General features: G+C 34.1%; 4 protein-coding genes across 4 annotated transcripts; 3 read left to right on the plus strand and 1 right to left on the minus strand.

Annotated features, from left to right (window-relative positions):
- Positions 1-175: 175 nt before the first annotated feature.
- LOC145555387 (F-box protein At4g35733-like) lies at positions 176-3811 on the minus strand. The gene is made up of 2 exons (XM_081617133.1): positions 3671-3811; positions 176-1312 (listed from the first exon to the last, which is right to left on the minus strand). Exons 1-2 carry the CDS (start codon positions 3809-3811, stop codon positions 176-178), a joined length of 1278 nt encoding a protein of 425 aa, XP_081473259.1.
- Positions 3812-4376: 565 nt separating this feature from the next.
- Positions 4377-6581, plus strand: LOC145556370 (uncharacterized). The gene is made up of 3 exons (XM_081618022.1): positions 4377-4692; positions 5041-5199; positions 5968-6581. The coding sequence occupies exons 1-3, from the start codon at positions 4426-4428 to the stop codon at positions 6322-6324; spliced, it is 783 nt and encodes a 260-aa protein (XP_081474148.1). The 5' UTR covers positions 4377-4425; the 3' UTR covers positions 6325-6581.
- Positions 6582-7581: 1000 nt separating this feature from the next.
- Positions 7582-9981, plus strand: LOC145556369 (putative protein phosphatase 2C 72). The gene is made up of 5 exons (XM_081618021.1): positions 7582-7752; positions 8435-8767; positions 8904-9018; positions 9167-9390; positions 9497-9981. Exons 1-5 carry the CDS (start codon positions 7582-7584, stop codon positions 9719-9721), a joined length of 1068 nt encoding a protein of 355 aa, XP_081474147.1. The 3' UTR covers positions 9722-9981.
- A 1276-nt stretch (positions 9982-11257) lies between these two features.
- LOC145556371 (putative protein phosphatase 2C 72) lies at positions 11258-14074 on the plus strand. The gene is made up of 5 exons (XM_081618023.1): positions 11258-11557; positions 11969-12292; positions 12382-12496; positions 12592-12815; positions 12942-14074. Exons 1-5 carry the CDS (start codon positions 11399-11401, stop codon positions 13143-13145), a joined length of 1026 nt encoding a protein of 341 aa, XP_081474149.1. The 5' UTR covers positions 11258-11398; the 3' UTR covers positions 13146-14074.
- Positions 14075-15166: the final 1092 nt, after the last annotated feature.

Below are 15166 nucleotides of genomic sequence, written 5' to 3' on the forward strand. Positions count from 1 at the left end.
AATAAGGAAGCATTAGCTTCTGTAAAGTCATACCACCCCCCCCCCCCCCCCCAAAAAAAAAAAAAAAAAAAAAAAAAAAGTGGCAAACAAAACTTTTTATTGATACTTTGATAGAATCTGAATAACAATAGGTGCTATATACCTAATTAAAATACAATAGGAGAGCAATCATAGATCATAAACTAGGATCCTCAAGCCACAAATATGGTGCATATTCACTAAAATGTGGTGGTTCAACGAGATCAAGCTGATGAAAACTTTCATCTGTCAAACTGAAGATGCCCATTTCAATAAAGCCTCCGCTTTTGGACTTTAATCTTCTTCCAAAATCATGTGCTGGCCTATAATCATCAGTAAAATAAATAGAGTTGTGTTTGATGCCATGAGTAGCAGACGCCTTTGTTGAAAAGGAGGAGTTGCAACCCACGAAAATCGCTACATCCCCCAAGTTAGGAACACTCTTAACTTCCCCATTGTCAACATTCAGCTCGAATACCTTGAATGTATCCCTACAAACGATCAACAATCGATTCTCTGATTCAACCAAGTAGTATACTGCACTCATCTTTTTAGGCCATTGGTAGGGCGAATAATCATTGGGCAACTGGCTCTTAAGAACAGCAACCTCCCGCTCGTGAGGACAACCTGAGTGGTCTAGTTCGTAACACCATATGGTTCCACCATCATCAACGCTATAAAAGTTTCCCTTGTAAAAAATAATATCATTATAGAAATCTACGGATTTACTATCTCCATACTCCAAAAGTGGTTCCCATTGATGATTGCCGTTCCTCCAGAAAGAAATGATCTCATGACGGCAACATAGGTTAGCAAAAGGCTCGGCCAAAACGAGGGCGATTGTGAAATCACTAGACGAGGATGGGTTTCCTGATAAGATGAATTTCTCATATCGTCTCACGCTATATGTATAGTAACTAAAACAATGGCAATGATGGTTCCAGAACCTAACCCGAGGAAGGTTTATTATGGCATTAGACAACGGGTTGACAATACACAGATTATCACCGCCGTAAGAGACAGAGAGTAACCATCCATGGGAAGATAACAGCCTAATGTCGTTGTTGTTGGGGTTCGACGACAGTGGGAGATTGACTGTGCGGACTTTGCGGTTATAGAGGCTGTAAAAGCGGCGTTGGTTCGAGGTATCATCGAGTTCGGGCAGCATTAGCCATGGCAGCTTTGGCTTGGGTGATTGATGATGGGTAAAAAATGTTAATGTTGGCTCGAAACTTGGCTTGTTTGGCTGCTGTTCTCCAACGAGAACAGACGAAGCTGAAAGCCTTAAAGTCTTCTAAGAAAAGGATATGCTCAGCAATGATTGTGGCAATGTCGTTGGGTATATTACCCCAATCTGCCATGTTTCATATAAAAATTAATTAATTTTGAGAAGAATATATGAATATGAATATAGAATATTGCGAATTTGCGGCAATACCTAAATGGGAGGTTCATTCATTATACCTTGCAGCCCACGGATCGGCTAGTGGGTTTTGCATGTTTCGGTGTTTCCATTCTCGCTGCCTACAGATCTAATTAGGTTATTTTCTAAACATTATAAACCTTACTTAAGGCATAAATATCCACATAAAAAGTAGTTTCGGGTTTTTGTTTTTCTTTTGTTTTTTACTTTTTTTTTTTTACAATTTTTTATTTTTAAACTAATGACAGGTTAACACGTGTCATGTAACTTGTTAATAGAGTTTGTTGATCGGTTTTGGGATTAAAGAAAGAAAGCAACCCTAAAATTTGTATTATTTAAGAATAATTCAAAGTTGAAATTATTAAAAGAAAATCAGGTAGAGTTGGAATTATTAAAACTAATTTTTTTTATAATTAAAATTAACATTATAATCATTCCTTAAAAAAAATTAACATTAATCATTTAAGCCATTACAGAGTACTATATACTAAAACCGGTTGTTTCCTAGTAAAACAATTTCCATAGAAAACAATTTAATATGTTATTTTCTACCTGACAATCATATATTTTTTTTTCCATATGCACTAGTACTCCTTCCGTCCCCTTTTAATAGTCTCTTATGGATAAATTTTAGTCACAAAATGTTCACCCCATTTGCTTTTTCCAACACCATTAATATTAATTTTTTACCAAAATTCCCTCCAATTTGCAACATTACTTGTGCAAATTTAAATTTCCTATGTAAATTTTGTTTCCCCATGTACTTTTATTACTTTCTCTCTCTACTTTTTTGCATATTCAATGTCAATTTACTTTTTCAATGTACTTTAACTATTCTTATTTGTGTTTATTAATTCCCGTGAAAATTGCCCATAAGGGACTATCAAGAAGGGGACGGAGGGAGTATATTTTTACACATCTTTCATATAATTTATCTCATGTATTTTTATATAAAAAAGCGAGCATATCTTAAGTAATTATCAAAATAATATTGTTATCTAAGATTCTTTTTGATATTATCATATTTCCCCCCTTTGTTTCATCGTTACTGCACTATTTTTGCGAATAAAGTTTACTTCAATCAAGAGTCTGTTCTCTTACGTTGAAATTCAATTCAGCTCCTAATTTCCTTCTCTTATAAAATATTCAGTTCAGTTCAACTCAATTCAGTTCAGCTGATGAGTTCAGTCAATGAGAACAGACCCTTATCATACATAAAAATATTCAATTATATATTAAAAAAAAAATCATAAATTCTTTTAAATTTTAATGTAATATCTTTCAGTACTCTAATGCTTCAATATCTTTCATTTGGATAACAAATGAAGAAGGAAGGGAATTGGAGGGGAGAGAAATGAAGGGATTAAATTGTAGGAAATTGATTCCTCCAACAATTGAGAGATTTGGAAGGAAAACTCACCATTCTTTCCTCCCCTCCCTTTCCCTCCCCTCCTCTTCTCCTCCCTCCCTCCCCTTCTTTTCCTTCCTCTTTCTTTATCCAAACACACTGTAAAGCTAGTTGAAAACTAAGGACTGGTTCACATCACCTTATTTTTATAAAACTGAAATTATTTTACTGAATAAAATTATTTTGGCCGAACTTAAAATATTTTTACCGAGCTGAAATTATTTTAACCGAATTGATTTTTTTTTTCTATTATATATCTTCTTTAAGGGCCATTTGACGCTAGATTTTGAGTAGCTTTTAGGTACTATAGCTTATACTTCCTCCGTTTTTTTTTACTTGACCCGCTTTGACTTTTACACTATTCACCACCCCTCTTTTGACCGTATTTTGTGAATAATATGCAAGGAAAAACATATTTATGTTGGATCATTTTGAATTCGTCTCAATAAGTACTATAATAATATATAACTTTTATATTTTTTAATTATGGAGAATTAAAGTTATTGACTGTTAAAGTTTTGCATTGGCAAGCGTGATAAAAGAAACATGTCAAATCACTATTTAACAAAAAATGTGAGTGTTTGGCAAAGTAGAGGTTAGGGTAGCTTTTAGTGGTGGAGGTAGTTTTTATGAAAAGTTAGAAATATTAGCTTTTGAAATTAGAGGAAGCTTTTGAGGTGACTGTTGAAAATTTAATCTATAATAAAATATTGATTTTTATATGTAACAGCTAGTTAACCGTTACTTTACCGAACACTCATACTTAAATTATCTATATTCACAATCAACAACTAACAGCTATCTACACAGCTAACAGCTACCTTCACAGCTATATTTTGCCAAATACGCCTTAAGCTACTGATTTTTATTGAACCTGTGAACTGGACAGGGCCTAAGTTTTGTAAAAAGGGAACATTTTCCTCAGGTTTTATTGAGGTGTAGCCTAATACGCAAAATGCCATTATAGACCCTATGTTTAGAGAATTTTTTTTATAATATTGCGGACCGTATCTTGTTTTAAAAAAAATTCTTTGATTTTGGAGTAAAAAAAAATATTGTTTAGAGGTTTTAAGGTACTTCGACCAAAGTAATCGATTTGACGTTAAAATTGACAAAAAGTACAAGAATTGCCTCGTTTTGTAAAATTCAAAAATCTCAATTTGCATAATGCATTTATAACGAGGTGTTTTCGATAAGTTTTTGGTCATTTTGACCTCATATGATATCCATTAAACCTAAAATGACCCAAAAAAATTTAGAGCAGTTTTCAGCACCAAAACATGTCAAGTGTGAATTTGTTACCTCAATTATTTTGTTTTTTGGTGCAAATTTCCGAAAAAAAACAAGTTTAATTTCATGATTAAAAAAATGTTTATCTAATTGTATTTCGGTTAATTAATCAACACCTTTTTATTAAATCTGAATGCTGATTTATTTACGGAATTGCTATGATGACTGAAATTTTATATTAATTTATTTGGAATTGCCACAAGATAAAAAGATCATCATTTCTGGAGTAATAACATTAAAAAGAGCTGGTAAACACCCCAATCACTGAATCAGAGGAGAGAGAAAAATGGAAGTTCAAGTGGTGGAGGGCAGCGGAAGAGGCGGAGCAGCGTACTCATTGAAAGCAAATCGATACTGCAACGAAGACATACTTTTCTGTATTGATGTTGACAACGAAAGTATGGTTGAAATGAAGAACACTGGCCCAAATGGACGACCCATTACTCGACTTGATTCTATCAAACAATCCATTCTCTTATTCATCCATGCCAAACTCACCATTAATCCGAATCATCGTTTCGCCTTCGCTTCTCTTGCTAAATCTGCTTCCTGGGTGATTTTCTAATCTTGCTCTTCTTTTTTAAAATCAATTTTTGATTAGAATTTGATTGGTTGTTTGATTGTTTGGTAATTGAGTGTTTACCCAGATGGGGTTGGTGGTTTGATGTTGTTTCTTGATTGTGTGTTGACTCTGATTGAGGGTTTTTGAGAATTTTGCTTTCTGGGTATTGAAATTTTGATATTTTGTTTGGTGATCAGAAATGTTCTTCCCAATTTTTACAATGCCTCTTGCATTCTCCTTTTCTTATTGATGGAGTGGGTTTGGTGTTTCGTTTAGCTGTAAGGGTGTTAATGTATTCTCCAGAAGTTAAATTTAACCTGTTGTATTCTGTTTCTGAAGGTGAGAAAGGAATTTACAAGTGAAGTTGATTCTGCAATCACTGCATTTCGGGGGTTGTCTGTGAGCTCATCAGGTGGTCAGGCAGACCTTACCCAGTTGTTTCGAGTTGCTGCTCACCAAGCCAAAAAATCTCGGTCTCAAAATCGAATATTAAGAGTGGTAAGTGACTAACTGAGTTCAATTATTACCATTGAATTTGAAAAGTTTGATCTTGTGATTGCTTGTCAGCAATCTTTGCTGATTGATTGTGCAGATAACATGAATTATTAATATTAGACCTCCACCTAAATTGTCACTATTGATTTTGAATGATTGATTAACATACATTTTCCGATATTGATGACTACCCATGTTGCATTTGGACTAGTTTTCTGGATTATTTTGGGTTACTTGTGTTATTGCTTGCTGTAGTTTGTATAATTGTATGTTTCTAATTTACTGAACCAAGCCTCTTCTCTTGATTTTCCATTCCATATTGCACAATGGGGTTCACAAATGGGTCTTATATGCTAAGGCTGCTTCATGATCTTGTTTCTGCCTTCTCCCTTTCAAACTAGAAAAGTTTCAAAACTTCGACATAATTTATCTGGCTTGGGAAATTCAGAGGGTTTTAGACTTCTAGCACAACAATTGTTTAGATTTTGTCCGCAACTTGTCTAACTTATCAATATCCCCTTGGCATGCCTTTAGATATTGCTGTTTCCATTCCATATTGCACATTGGGGTTCACAAATGGGTCTTATATGCTAAGGCTGCTTCATGATCTTGTTTCTGCCTTCTCACTTTCGAACTGGAAAAGTCTCAAAATTTCGACATTATCTATCTGGCTTGAGAAATTCAGAGGGTTTTAGACTTCTAGCACAACAATTGTTTAGATTTTGTCCACAACTTGTCTAACTTATCAATATTCCCTTGGCATGCCTTTAGATATTGCTGTATTGCCGTTCATCTGTGCAACCACGATTTCAGTGGCCTGCCAACCAAAAGTTCTTCACTCTGGATGTAATTTACCTTCATGACAAGCCAGGACCTGAGAATTGCCCCCAAAAAGTTTATGATGCTCTTGTAGAAGCCCTTGAACAAGTTACTGAGTATGAGGGCTACATCTTTGAAAGTGGTCAAGGCCTTCAACGCATTCTTTTCCGTCAAATGTGCTTGTTGTTGTCACACCCTCAGCAGCGTTGCTTGCAAGATGACCTTGATTTACCCATGTCACTGACTAAGAAATTGCCGGCAACTGATGCTGCTCAGGCTGATGATACCATCACGGTGTCCAGCCAATGAGAATGTTGATTGACCAGGTAGTCTGGGCATTTAGCAGATGTTATGAATATTTGTTGCTGTCATATCCAGACATTGTATCGTAGTTAAAATGAGACAGCTGCTGCTTTTCTGATTTCCATGTACTATATGTCTAGGCATCTATGTCTCTGTTTTCAAGTTGGCACTATGTAAATTCTGAAGCTTTTTACTGATGAAGTTCAGCAAGTATAATTGCTAGTAATTTCAAGTGATGTGCATTAGTATATTTCTATCAGTGACCCAGTATGGTGTATTGATGTTGGTTAGTTGTTCTCGTGAGTGAATTAAACTTGCTAGGTATAATTGGAGGTGACAAGCACATTATTTGACTCGATTCAGCTCAGGTTATATTATTATTTGGATTAGGTCAGGTCAACAACTGCAGTTTGAGTTGAACCCGGGTCATTTGATTTCGAGTCACTTTAGGTCTTGATTGGGTTACAGTATAGATGAGGCACCTAGGAAAGTAACTGCTTCCAACTTCAGAAAAACACAAGATAATAAGGATTGTAGAGCTGTTTACAAGGGTGTAATTAAGATACATTGATTAGTCTCCTCTGACTTTGGGTTATCATCAATTAGGATATTAAAATCTCATAAAATAATGTATTTATCACCAGAATATCCTCTGATACAATATTTTACTGCAATTATTGTAAAACAGTCCTCTATGACTGAATTTTAGCAACTTTACAAACAAATTAAATATGCAACAAATATCTATTGTTAGTAAGACTACTTCTAAAAGAATCTAAGCTTGGATATTACCAACGTCAAGTATTGTAACAAGGATACACCAATCATATGTCTACATCTGAATACAGTATGAGCATAAGCAAATTTGACAGTTGAAACAAAAGAAAACATTAAAAAAAAATCAGCCCGAATACAGTGTTATCATAAATGGTTTTACACGTTATGTATGAGACTTAAGTATATTCCGTATAGTACCAAATACGAACGGATTTCAGACAGACTTACATGATAAATATTGTGCAAACAAGAGTTGCAACTTGGAACTTATAAATACATTTGGATAGAAGTGGTTATAAGAATAACACCCCTTTAATTCAAAAAAGGGCAGTTCAGTATATTTTATAGTTATTCATTTTGTTTTTATCAACTTGCTACCTTTTCAATTATATCCAGGGGAAGCTTGCAAAATTGTAAGACCTTTATGTATTTATTGTTTCAGAAATATATCTGTGTAAGAATACAAGTTTTTCATTTTTTCATAACATGGGAATCAATCTATCAACTTCGTCAATTCCAGATGATACAGAGGGTCTTGGAAATGTTATCTATGATCAAAATGGTTTAGATTATAATAACCAGATTAAGTCTGGGCTGTCCGTTTATACTAAACGAGGTGGCAAGGCTGTTAACCAGGATTGTGCTGTCCTTTGTCAGGTACTTACTTTGTTATCCAATTTTTATGTACTAATTCTTAGTTATTTCAGGGTTTAACTAGCTCTAGGTGTGTCCAAGAACAAGACAGAGGTGCTTATTTTTTGTTTGGTCAACTTGTGAGCAATGATTTAGATTTGATTGATAATACATTATATAAAAAAAACGGTAAGTTAGCACCAACACTTTTGTTTTAAACTGTACATGCTGGCTTAGCCGGACTGCCCTATCGCAGAGTTATCAGCCTGATCATGCAGGTAGCTAGGTCTTTCCCCTTGCAATTATGCTTTCTCTCAGGGTTGTTCTCATGAAAGATGGTACCACTAGACTTGAGGGTGGTCTTTTATAGGCATTAGTAATTCCAGGTTGATTAATCTTTTCTCCTGTCTTTTCAAAGAAAAGGGCTAAATCTTAGCATATATCAGTATAACAGGCCTGGTAAAATAAATAAAGGTATTTCAGAGTTTTTGCGAGAAGATCATTGAATTTTTTCTTTTTTTATATTTCATATAACATGAGAGGTCTTGTTTGAGGATTCTAGACTAGTAACAAAAAATCATGCATCAAAATGGTTTCTCGTTTGATATTTGTTTGTTATTTTTAATCATTAATACTTTACAGTTCTGTTGTTGTAAAATCTTATTTAGAGGCTTGGACCTTAGCTGCTTTGTCTTTCTATTTGAAGGGCTATGGGTCAGAAAACGGTGTACTTTGTGGAGTATTTGATGGTCATGGGATAGACGGTCATCTAGTGAGCAAGGATGTTAGTCGCCGCTTGCCATTGTTAATCCTAAAGCAAAAGATTGCAATGTCAGTGCCACAGACAAGAAGTAACAGCAAAAGTGATCAAACAACAAATTTGGGTTGTTCATCACTAAACAACAGCAAGGAACTCCTTACATGGAAGGAGGCATGTATAAAAGCTTTCCAAGAAATGGATGATGAAGTGCTTAAGAAGGTGCTGTCAGAGAGGTGCGATTTTTTCAGTGGAAGTACTGCAGTAGTAGCTCTGAAACAGGTTTGTTACAGTTACACCAGCTTTAAGCCAATATACAAAGTATGCAAATCTTCAAAGTTGAATATATTGAATATATATACTATATATATATATCTGTTATATGATTTCTGGAAGTAAAGCATATTATTTTGAGTAGAGTGACGATCTACTCATCGCGAACCTTGGGGATTCAAGGGCTATTCTAGGATTCAGAGGAGAAAAAGGAGTTACTGCTGTTCAATTAACCACTGATTTAACGCCTGGCATACCTGGTGATTTAGCAACTATGTTTCCATATTTTGATTTTTATGCAACTGATCAAAATAAGGCCTTTTTTTCTGCATTTACTGTAAGAATTTAGTTAGTAACTTTGTTTATACATGTATGAAGCATTATTTACTTTTTTAATATGGCATGTAGATGAAGCTGACAGAATAAGAAGGTTCAACGGCAGAGTGTTGGCAATGAAGAACGAACCGCATGTCAAACGAGCATGGTTACCTCTTATTGACAGACCTGGCCTGGCTATGTCTCGTTCCTTTGGAGAATTTTTGATGAAAAAGTGTGGCATAATCTCTACTCCAGTAATCACTCATCACCATATAACTCCGAACGACTTGTTTATCTTGCTTGCTAGTGATGGGGTAAGATTTTCTAGACATAATGGCTATTGCATTTGCAATTATTTCAAATCTAAACATGGCACTCTGAGCTTGGAAATCGAATACTATATATTCGAGTTAATTGCAGATATGGGATGTCCTGAGCAATGAGGAAGTAGCATCAATAGTATGGGGTGTCCAGCAAGAAGAGATGGCCGCAAAAGCTGTTATAGATGCTGCAGTTGTAGCATGGAAGAAGAAGTTTCGATTTGACAAGCGTGATGATTGCACTGTTGTCTGCTACTTCCTGCAGAAGAAGGGTCAGAGTCATCAGGCATCAGCAAATCCACCTCTTGAAACAAAGCTTCCATAATCATAATTCAGGATATTTTAAACATTGTACACAAATTACAGTACAGGTACTTAAGGACCACTTTTTGTATGTACATATTAGTAACCCTGTTAATTGATTGTATAAGGTGATCTTGACTCGAAACGAAGGGACTTGAAGGAGGTTTTACACTCTATCTTTTGTGGTAACTGGTAAGCAAGGTTGAAGAACGAAGATTGGGGTGTGAAATCGATAAATCGTTTCGAATGTGTACAGAATTTAGAAAGATTTAAGACTCTATCATCTATTCCCCTGTTAGTTGTAACAAGTAGGGTATGAATGTGCATTGTCCTGATATATTGTAAAGGTCTTGTAGTAATGTAGTATGTGTTTGTGACTCATATATAATCGCTTCCTTTTTACTTCTATTTCATTTTTTGGTTAAGGTGGTAATTACATACAATTCAACGAAAGCGTGATCAAACAATATTAGATTTAATTTATTCAATTCAAGAATTTTTACTCAATTATCCCTTAATTAATTTACGAAAATATCTCTTTATAAGTTCCAGAGATCCCTAAAATACCCCGTAATATGAATTTTAAGCATATCACGGCTACATTCCTATACAATTTCGAGACTGGATAAGTCATGAATCATGAGGGATTTATGACTCCGTAGCAAAATGTTATACGTCTTTATTTATTTTTTTAATAAAAATAATAATCAAGATTACTCTTAATTATGTTGTTTAATGAATTAAAATTTCGACCTTTTCAACAAGTAGCAGCTGTTTAATTAATTAATTATTTGATTAATACTCCTTTGTATTATATTGATGCTAATCAGCAGCTGTTGGCCAGGTGTTTCTAAAAAAAGAAAGACAAATCTGCCACTTGATAAAAGAAGTTGACCAATTTTGATAAATGAAGCAGGTAAAAAGGGCACAAAATTATAATATTGATAAAGTTCCCAATTTGCTGAAAATAATAGACTATTATTTGTATTCTATAGCAAATATGGAATATACCCTTCCAAAGTTCCAATTAATTTGGCAACAATAATACAAAATGGGTGTATCCCCCCAATGTTGTTACATAATTGTAAAACCGTATTTTAAAAAGTATGTTCTTTTCATCTTATGAAAACAAGTTGAGTTTAGTTGATGTTGAGATATCAAAGTTCATCCAAACATTTATGAGGTAGCTAGAACCCTGTTACAAATATAATTAATTAAGCTTTACACAACTCGATGTCTCGATTGTAGTTAACAGGGATTAAAACCTTAATTCCCTAATAGATTATTCCAAATTCTGATAAGAGATCTGACTTCTTATTAGATCTGACTTATTGCTAGGAGACCTTTTCTATACTATTTGAGCGTAGAAAGGGATAATACAAATTAATGTAATAGTAATTAACTAATAAAAGGGCATATATATTATACATGTCTACACCTCAACTTGCATATTAAGGGACCATTAATTGTTGCAGTCCATCAGAAAAATTAAATTAGAAAGAATGAGCCAATTTAACTGATAATTAACAGAAATTTGGACCGACCCTTTTCAGTTTTTGGTACTCATAAGTACCTTCTAGATCTCTTATATAATCTTACTTAATTCCAGGGAAACATATAAAATAATGCTAAGACTATAACAGCATAAAGTTTATGCAGGAACCACAAAAAACTAAGAATTTCAGAAGATTTTTGTAAAATGGGAGGTACTTCATCATCTCCAGTACTTCCTGAAGGGCTAGGAAGTGTTGTTTATGATCAAAATAGTATGAAACGTAATCAACAGATCAAATTTGGATCAGTTCATACGCAACAAGGTGGTAAAGGAGTTAATCAAGACAGTGCTGTTCTTTGTCAGGTAAATTTCTACCTGTTTTTTGGTCAACTTGTTATGTTTGTTGTTTCTTTTGGGGAGGAACTCTTGTTCAATCTCTGGGATTTTGATGTTAAGGCACGATTCGTGTTAATGGGTTCTACAGATCTTGTGTCTTGAGATTGGCTTATTATCTTGCATATTTGTATGTTACAAGTACTATGATGCATATTAGTTTGCGATGAAAAAAACTGTTAGACATCTAATAATTAGTTCGAGCAGTTGGTAGAATTAATTCAGGATGATCCCAAATTGAGTATTGGCTGATATGTTATTACAGAACAGGGTAAAAATGATCTATTGATTGAGCATTTGTATAATTAGAAGGCGAATTATAGAAAAGATTAGTATTAGTATGATTATACCATGATTATCTGTCTTCATTTCTTTTTAAAGGGTTATGGATCAAGAGATGGTGTATTTTGTGGAGTATTTGATGGTCATGGAAAAACCGGTCATCATGCGAGCAAGGCTATCAAATACCGGTTGCCATTGCTACTGCTAGATCAAAAGAATAATGCAGTGTCGTCGTCAGAGGCTAATGTGAATAACTTAGAAACCCAATCAAGTAACAGCAGTGATTCATCACCAAACTTGGAAGTCCTTAAATGGAAGGAGGCGTGTATCAATGCCTTTGATGCAATGGATGAAGTGCTTAAGTCAGTCAAAAAATTCGATTATTCTTTCAGTGGAAGTACTGCTGTAGTAGCTCTGAAACAGGTCTGTTAAAGTCAGACAGAACATTTATGTAAATTTGATTTTATGTTATTTAGCATGGATTTTGACAGTAGAAGAATTTTGATGAGCAGGGTGATGATCTTCTTGTTGCTAACCTTGGGGATTCGAGGGCTATCCTAGGAACTAGAGGTGAAAATGGTGTAACATCTGTTCAATTAACCACTGATTTAAAGCCCGGCACTACTGGTATATAAGCAGATATGTTATCATTTTCGGGTTCTTTTAAGGCCTATTATTTGCTTCTGAATCAATGTAGTTACGTTTTTACTGTAATTATGCAGAGGAAGCCAATAGAATAAGGAGATACAAAGGCAGGGTGTTTGCATTGAGGGATGAACCAAGTCTACAGCGAGCGTGGATGCCTCATTCTCAAAGTCCAGGGATGGCCATGTCTCGCTCCTTTGGAGACTTAGTTATGAAGCATTATGGCATAATCTGTACTCCAGTATTCACTCATCACCACATTACTTCGGATGACTTCTTTATCTTACTTGCTACTGATGGAGTAAGCTCTGAGTCCTTTTAATTATCTTCCTACATTGGAGTGATTTAATCAATTGTTTTGTTTTCTTGCAAGATATGGGTTGTTAAAGACGAGACTGATCTGAAGCGAAACCTGTTTGAATTACAGGTATGGGATGTCCTTAGCATTGATGAAGTGACATCAGCTGTATGCGGCGCAGAGGATGAAAAGATGGCAGCAAAAGCAGTTGTAGATGCTGCTGTTGCTGCATGGAAGAGGAAGATTCCACATGACAAGCGTGACGATTGCACTGCTGTTTGTTACTTTCTACAGAAAAAGAACAGATCTGGTACAAGCTCACCTACCTCTTGAAAGATGAGGTTCAATTCATTTAAACTATCATCATAACAAAGGTTAATAGCCGCCTAACCGGCCACTTTACTTAAGGTGAAGAAACCTTATACTTTAGGCTACTGACAGTAAATGTGTGAAGATCAGTACACCTACTGACTAGATAAGGTGATTTGGGCTCGAAATGGAGGGATCGATTGGACTCAAAGGAGTGATTTTTCGCTTGTTAGTCATGGCTGAACAAGCAAGCTTGGAAGATTTTGGCTCGGAATGGAAGGATTTTGCTTGAAATGAGAGACATTTAGTCTATTTTTTTAGAGGGATTTGAGTTATCTACTTCTTGAATTCTGCCTCTAATCTCCTCTTATCAAAATGGACTGTTAATGTGCATTGTGCAAATGGGTTGTGAAGGTCTTGTGAACAAGTATAAATGTATATGTCAGATGACACCAATACTTAATTGCTGCCTTTTTTTTTTCATTTCTTCTTGGGAGACTTCACAAATGTGATCAAGTTTAATCTAATTTTCAATTATATACTAGTTTAAACTTGGGTTATGTATGTTGTTGGTTATTACATATGGCTCAATGTAAGCATGATAACGGAGTCATGATTCAATCTGTTGGAACTCGAGGATCCGTGCTGTGAAGCATGAGCTTACTCTGCAGGATAGTGCATAAAACTATACAAGCTCGAGCTTTGGACATGTACGCCGCGAATTTAGAGGCCATTATGCCATGGCAAAAGGTTATGTACAGCCTCATTTCAGAGCAAGTAACCTTTTTTAGTTTCTTTCTTTTACTGAAGGAAGAAATTGGGAGAGAACTGATATTTATTTGTTTAGGAATTCTTTCAAAATTGTTTTGTAAGCAGCATCTGTTATTTTGTCCTGTAATTGTTATTCATAATGCTGCTAGAATATAAAATTTGCTTTCTTATTCTTGTTTCTATTCAACTTCCTATTATTTCCGAGTCAGTAAATTATCTAGCTTTACCTACATGATAGCTTAAAAACCATTATAAATTTATATTACGAAGTACTTTATTATGTCTTCAACACATTTAACATTTATATTTAATGTGTTTAATAAGCACTTTTAGTGGCTCTCCCGGTTTTGTATATATGCAACTTGTAATTCAACTTATAATGCATTAATGTGTTGAACAAAGAGACCAAGTGGATAAAATTGATGACAAATTGACAGAGACATTTTACCTTCAAACAAAACAAAATGAGACAATTATATGAATTGTTATTTCCCTACCTTGTATCCTACCTTATAAAAATTAGAAAGAACTCTTAAAAATAGTGTGTTACCAACTATACCCTCAAAAATATGTAAAAAATTGTGTACAAAAATGTATATCTACTTTTTTTACCCTCATTAATATGTTTACTCTCATTAATATATTTAATTGGTTTTTTTTTTCCTCATTAAACATACCATCAATTAATACAAAGTTTTTTTTAACAAAAACTTTAATGCCTTTTTTTAAAAAATAAAATAAAATAATTATAATGTTTTGTACTTCATATGTTATTATTATTTATAAAGGAAAAAAATTGTATGTACGAAGACTTTGTTTATTACCACGAGATGATTTATTTTTACTCTTTCGTGGTTTCTCTTCTTATTTACAATTTTGTTGTCCTTTAATTACAAATATTTTTAATGTTTATTAGCTTTTCAATTGTACATTATTTGATGGCACGCACATAAACAACGTAGAATTTAAATGACATTCATATTAAATAATGATATTTGAGCAGATGTTATTAAGAGGTATAAATAACTTTAAAATTCTAAAATCGAGGGACATCGATGATAAAAAAAAATGTATTCAATATGGAGAGAATTTAAGAGGAAAAATATAACTAAGTGGTTATTGCTTTAGTATAAAATATAGATGTAGATATTAGATGGTCGTAGAACATTGAACTTACATTATTAAGTTTATAGATACAACGAACATTTCACATATTATTACTCCATATGACCAAGCTCAAAAAAAAATTTGTTTGAAGAAAAATACGTTAAGTA

The sequence above is a fragment of the Chenopodium album genome, chromosome 8 (assembly GCF_948465745.1).
Source record: "Chenopodium album chromosome 8, dcCheAlbu1.1, whole genome shotgun sequence".
NCBI lineage: Eukaryota > Viridiplantae > Streptophyta > Magnoliopsida > Caryophyllales > Amaranthaceae > Chenopodium > Chenopodium album.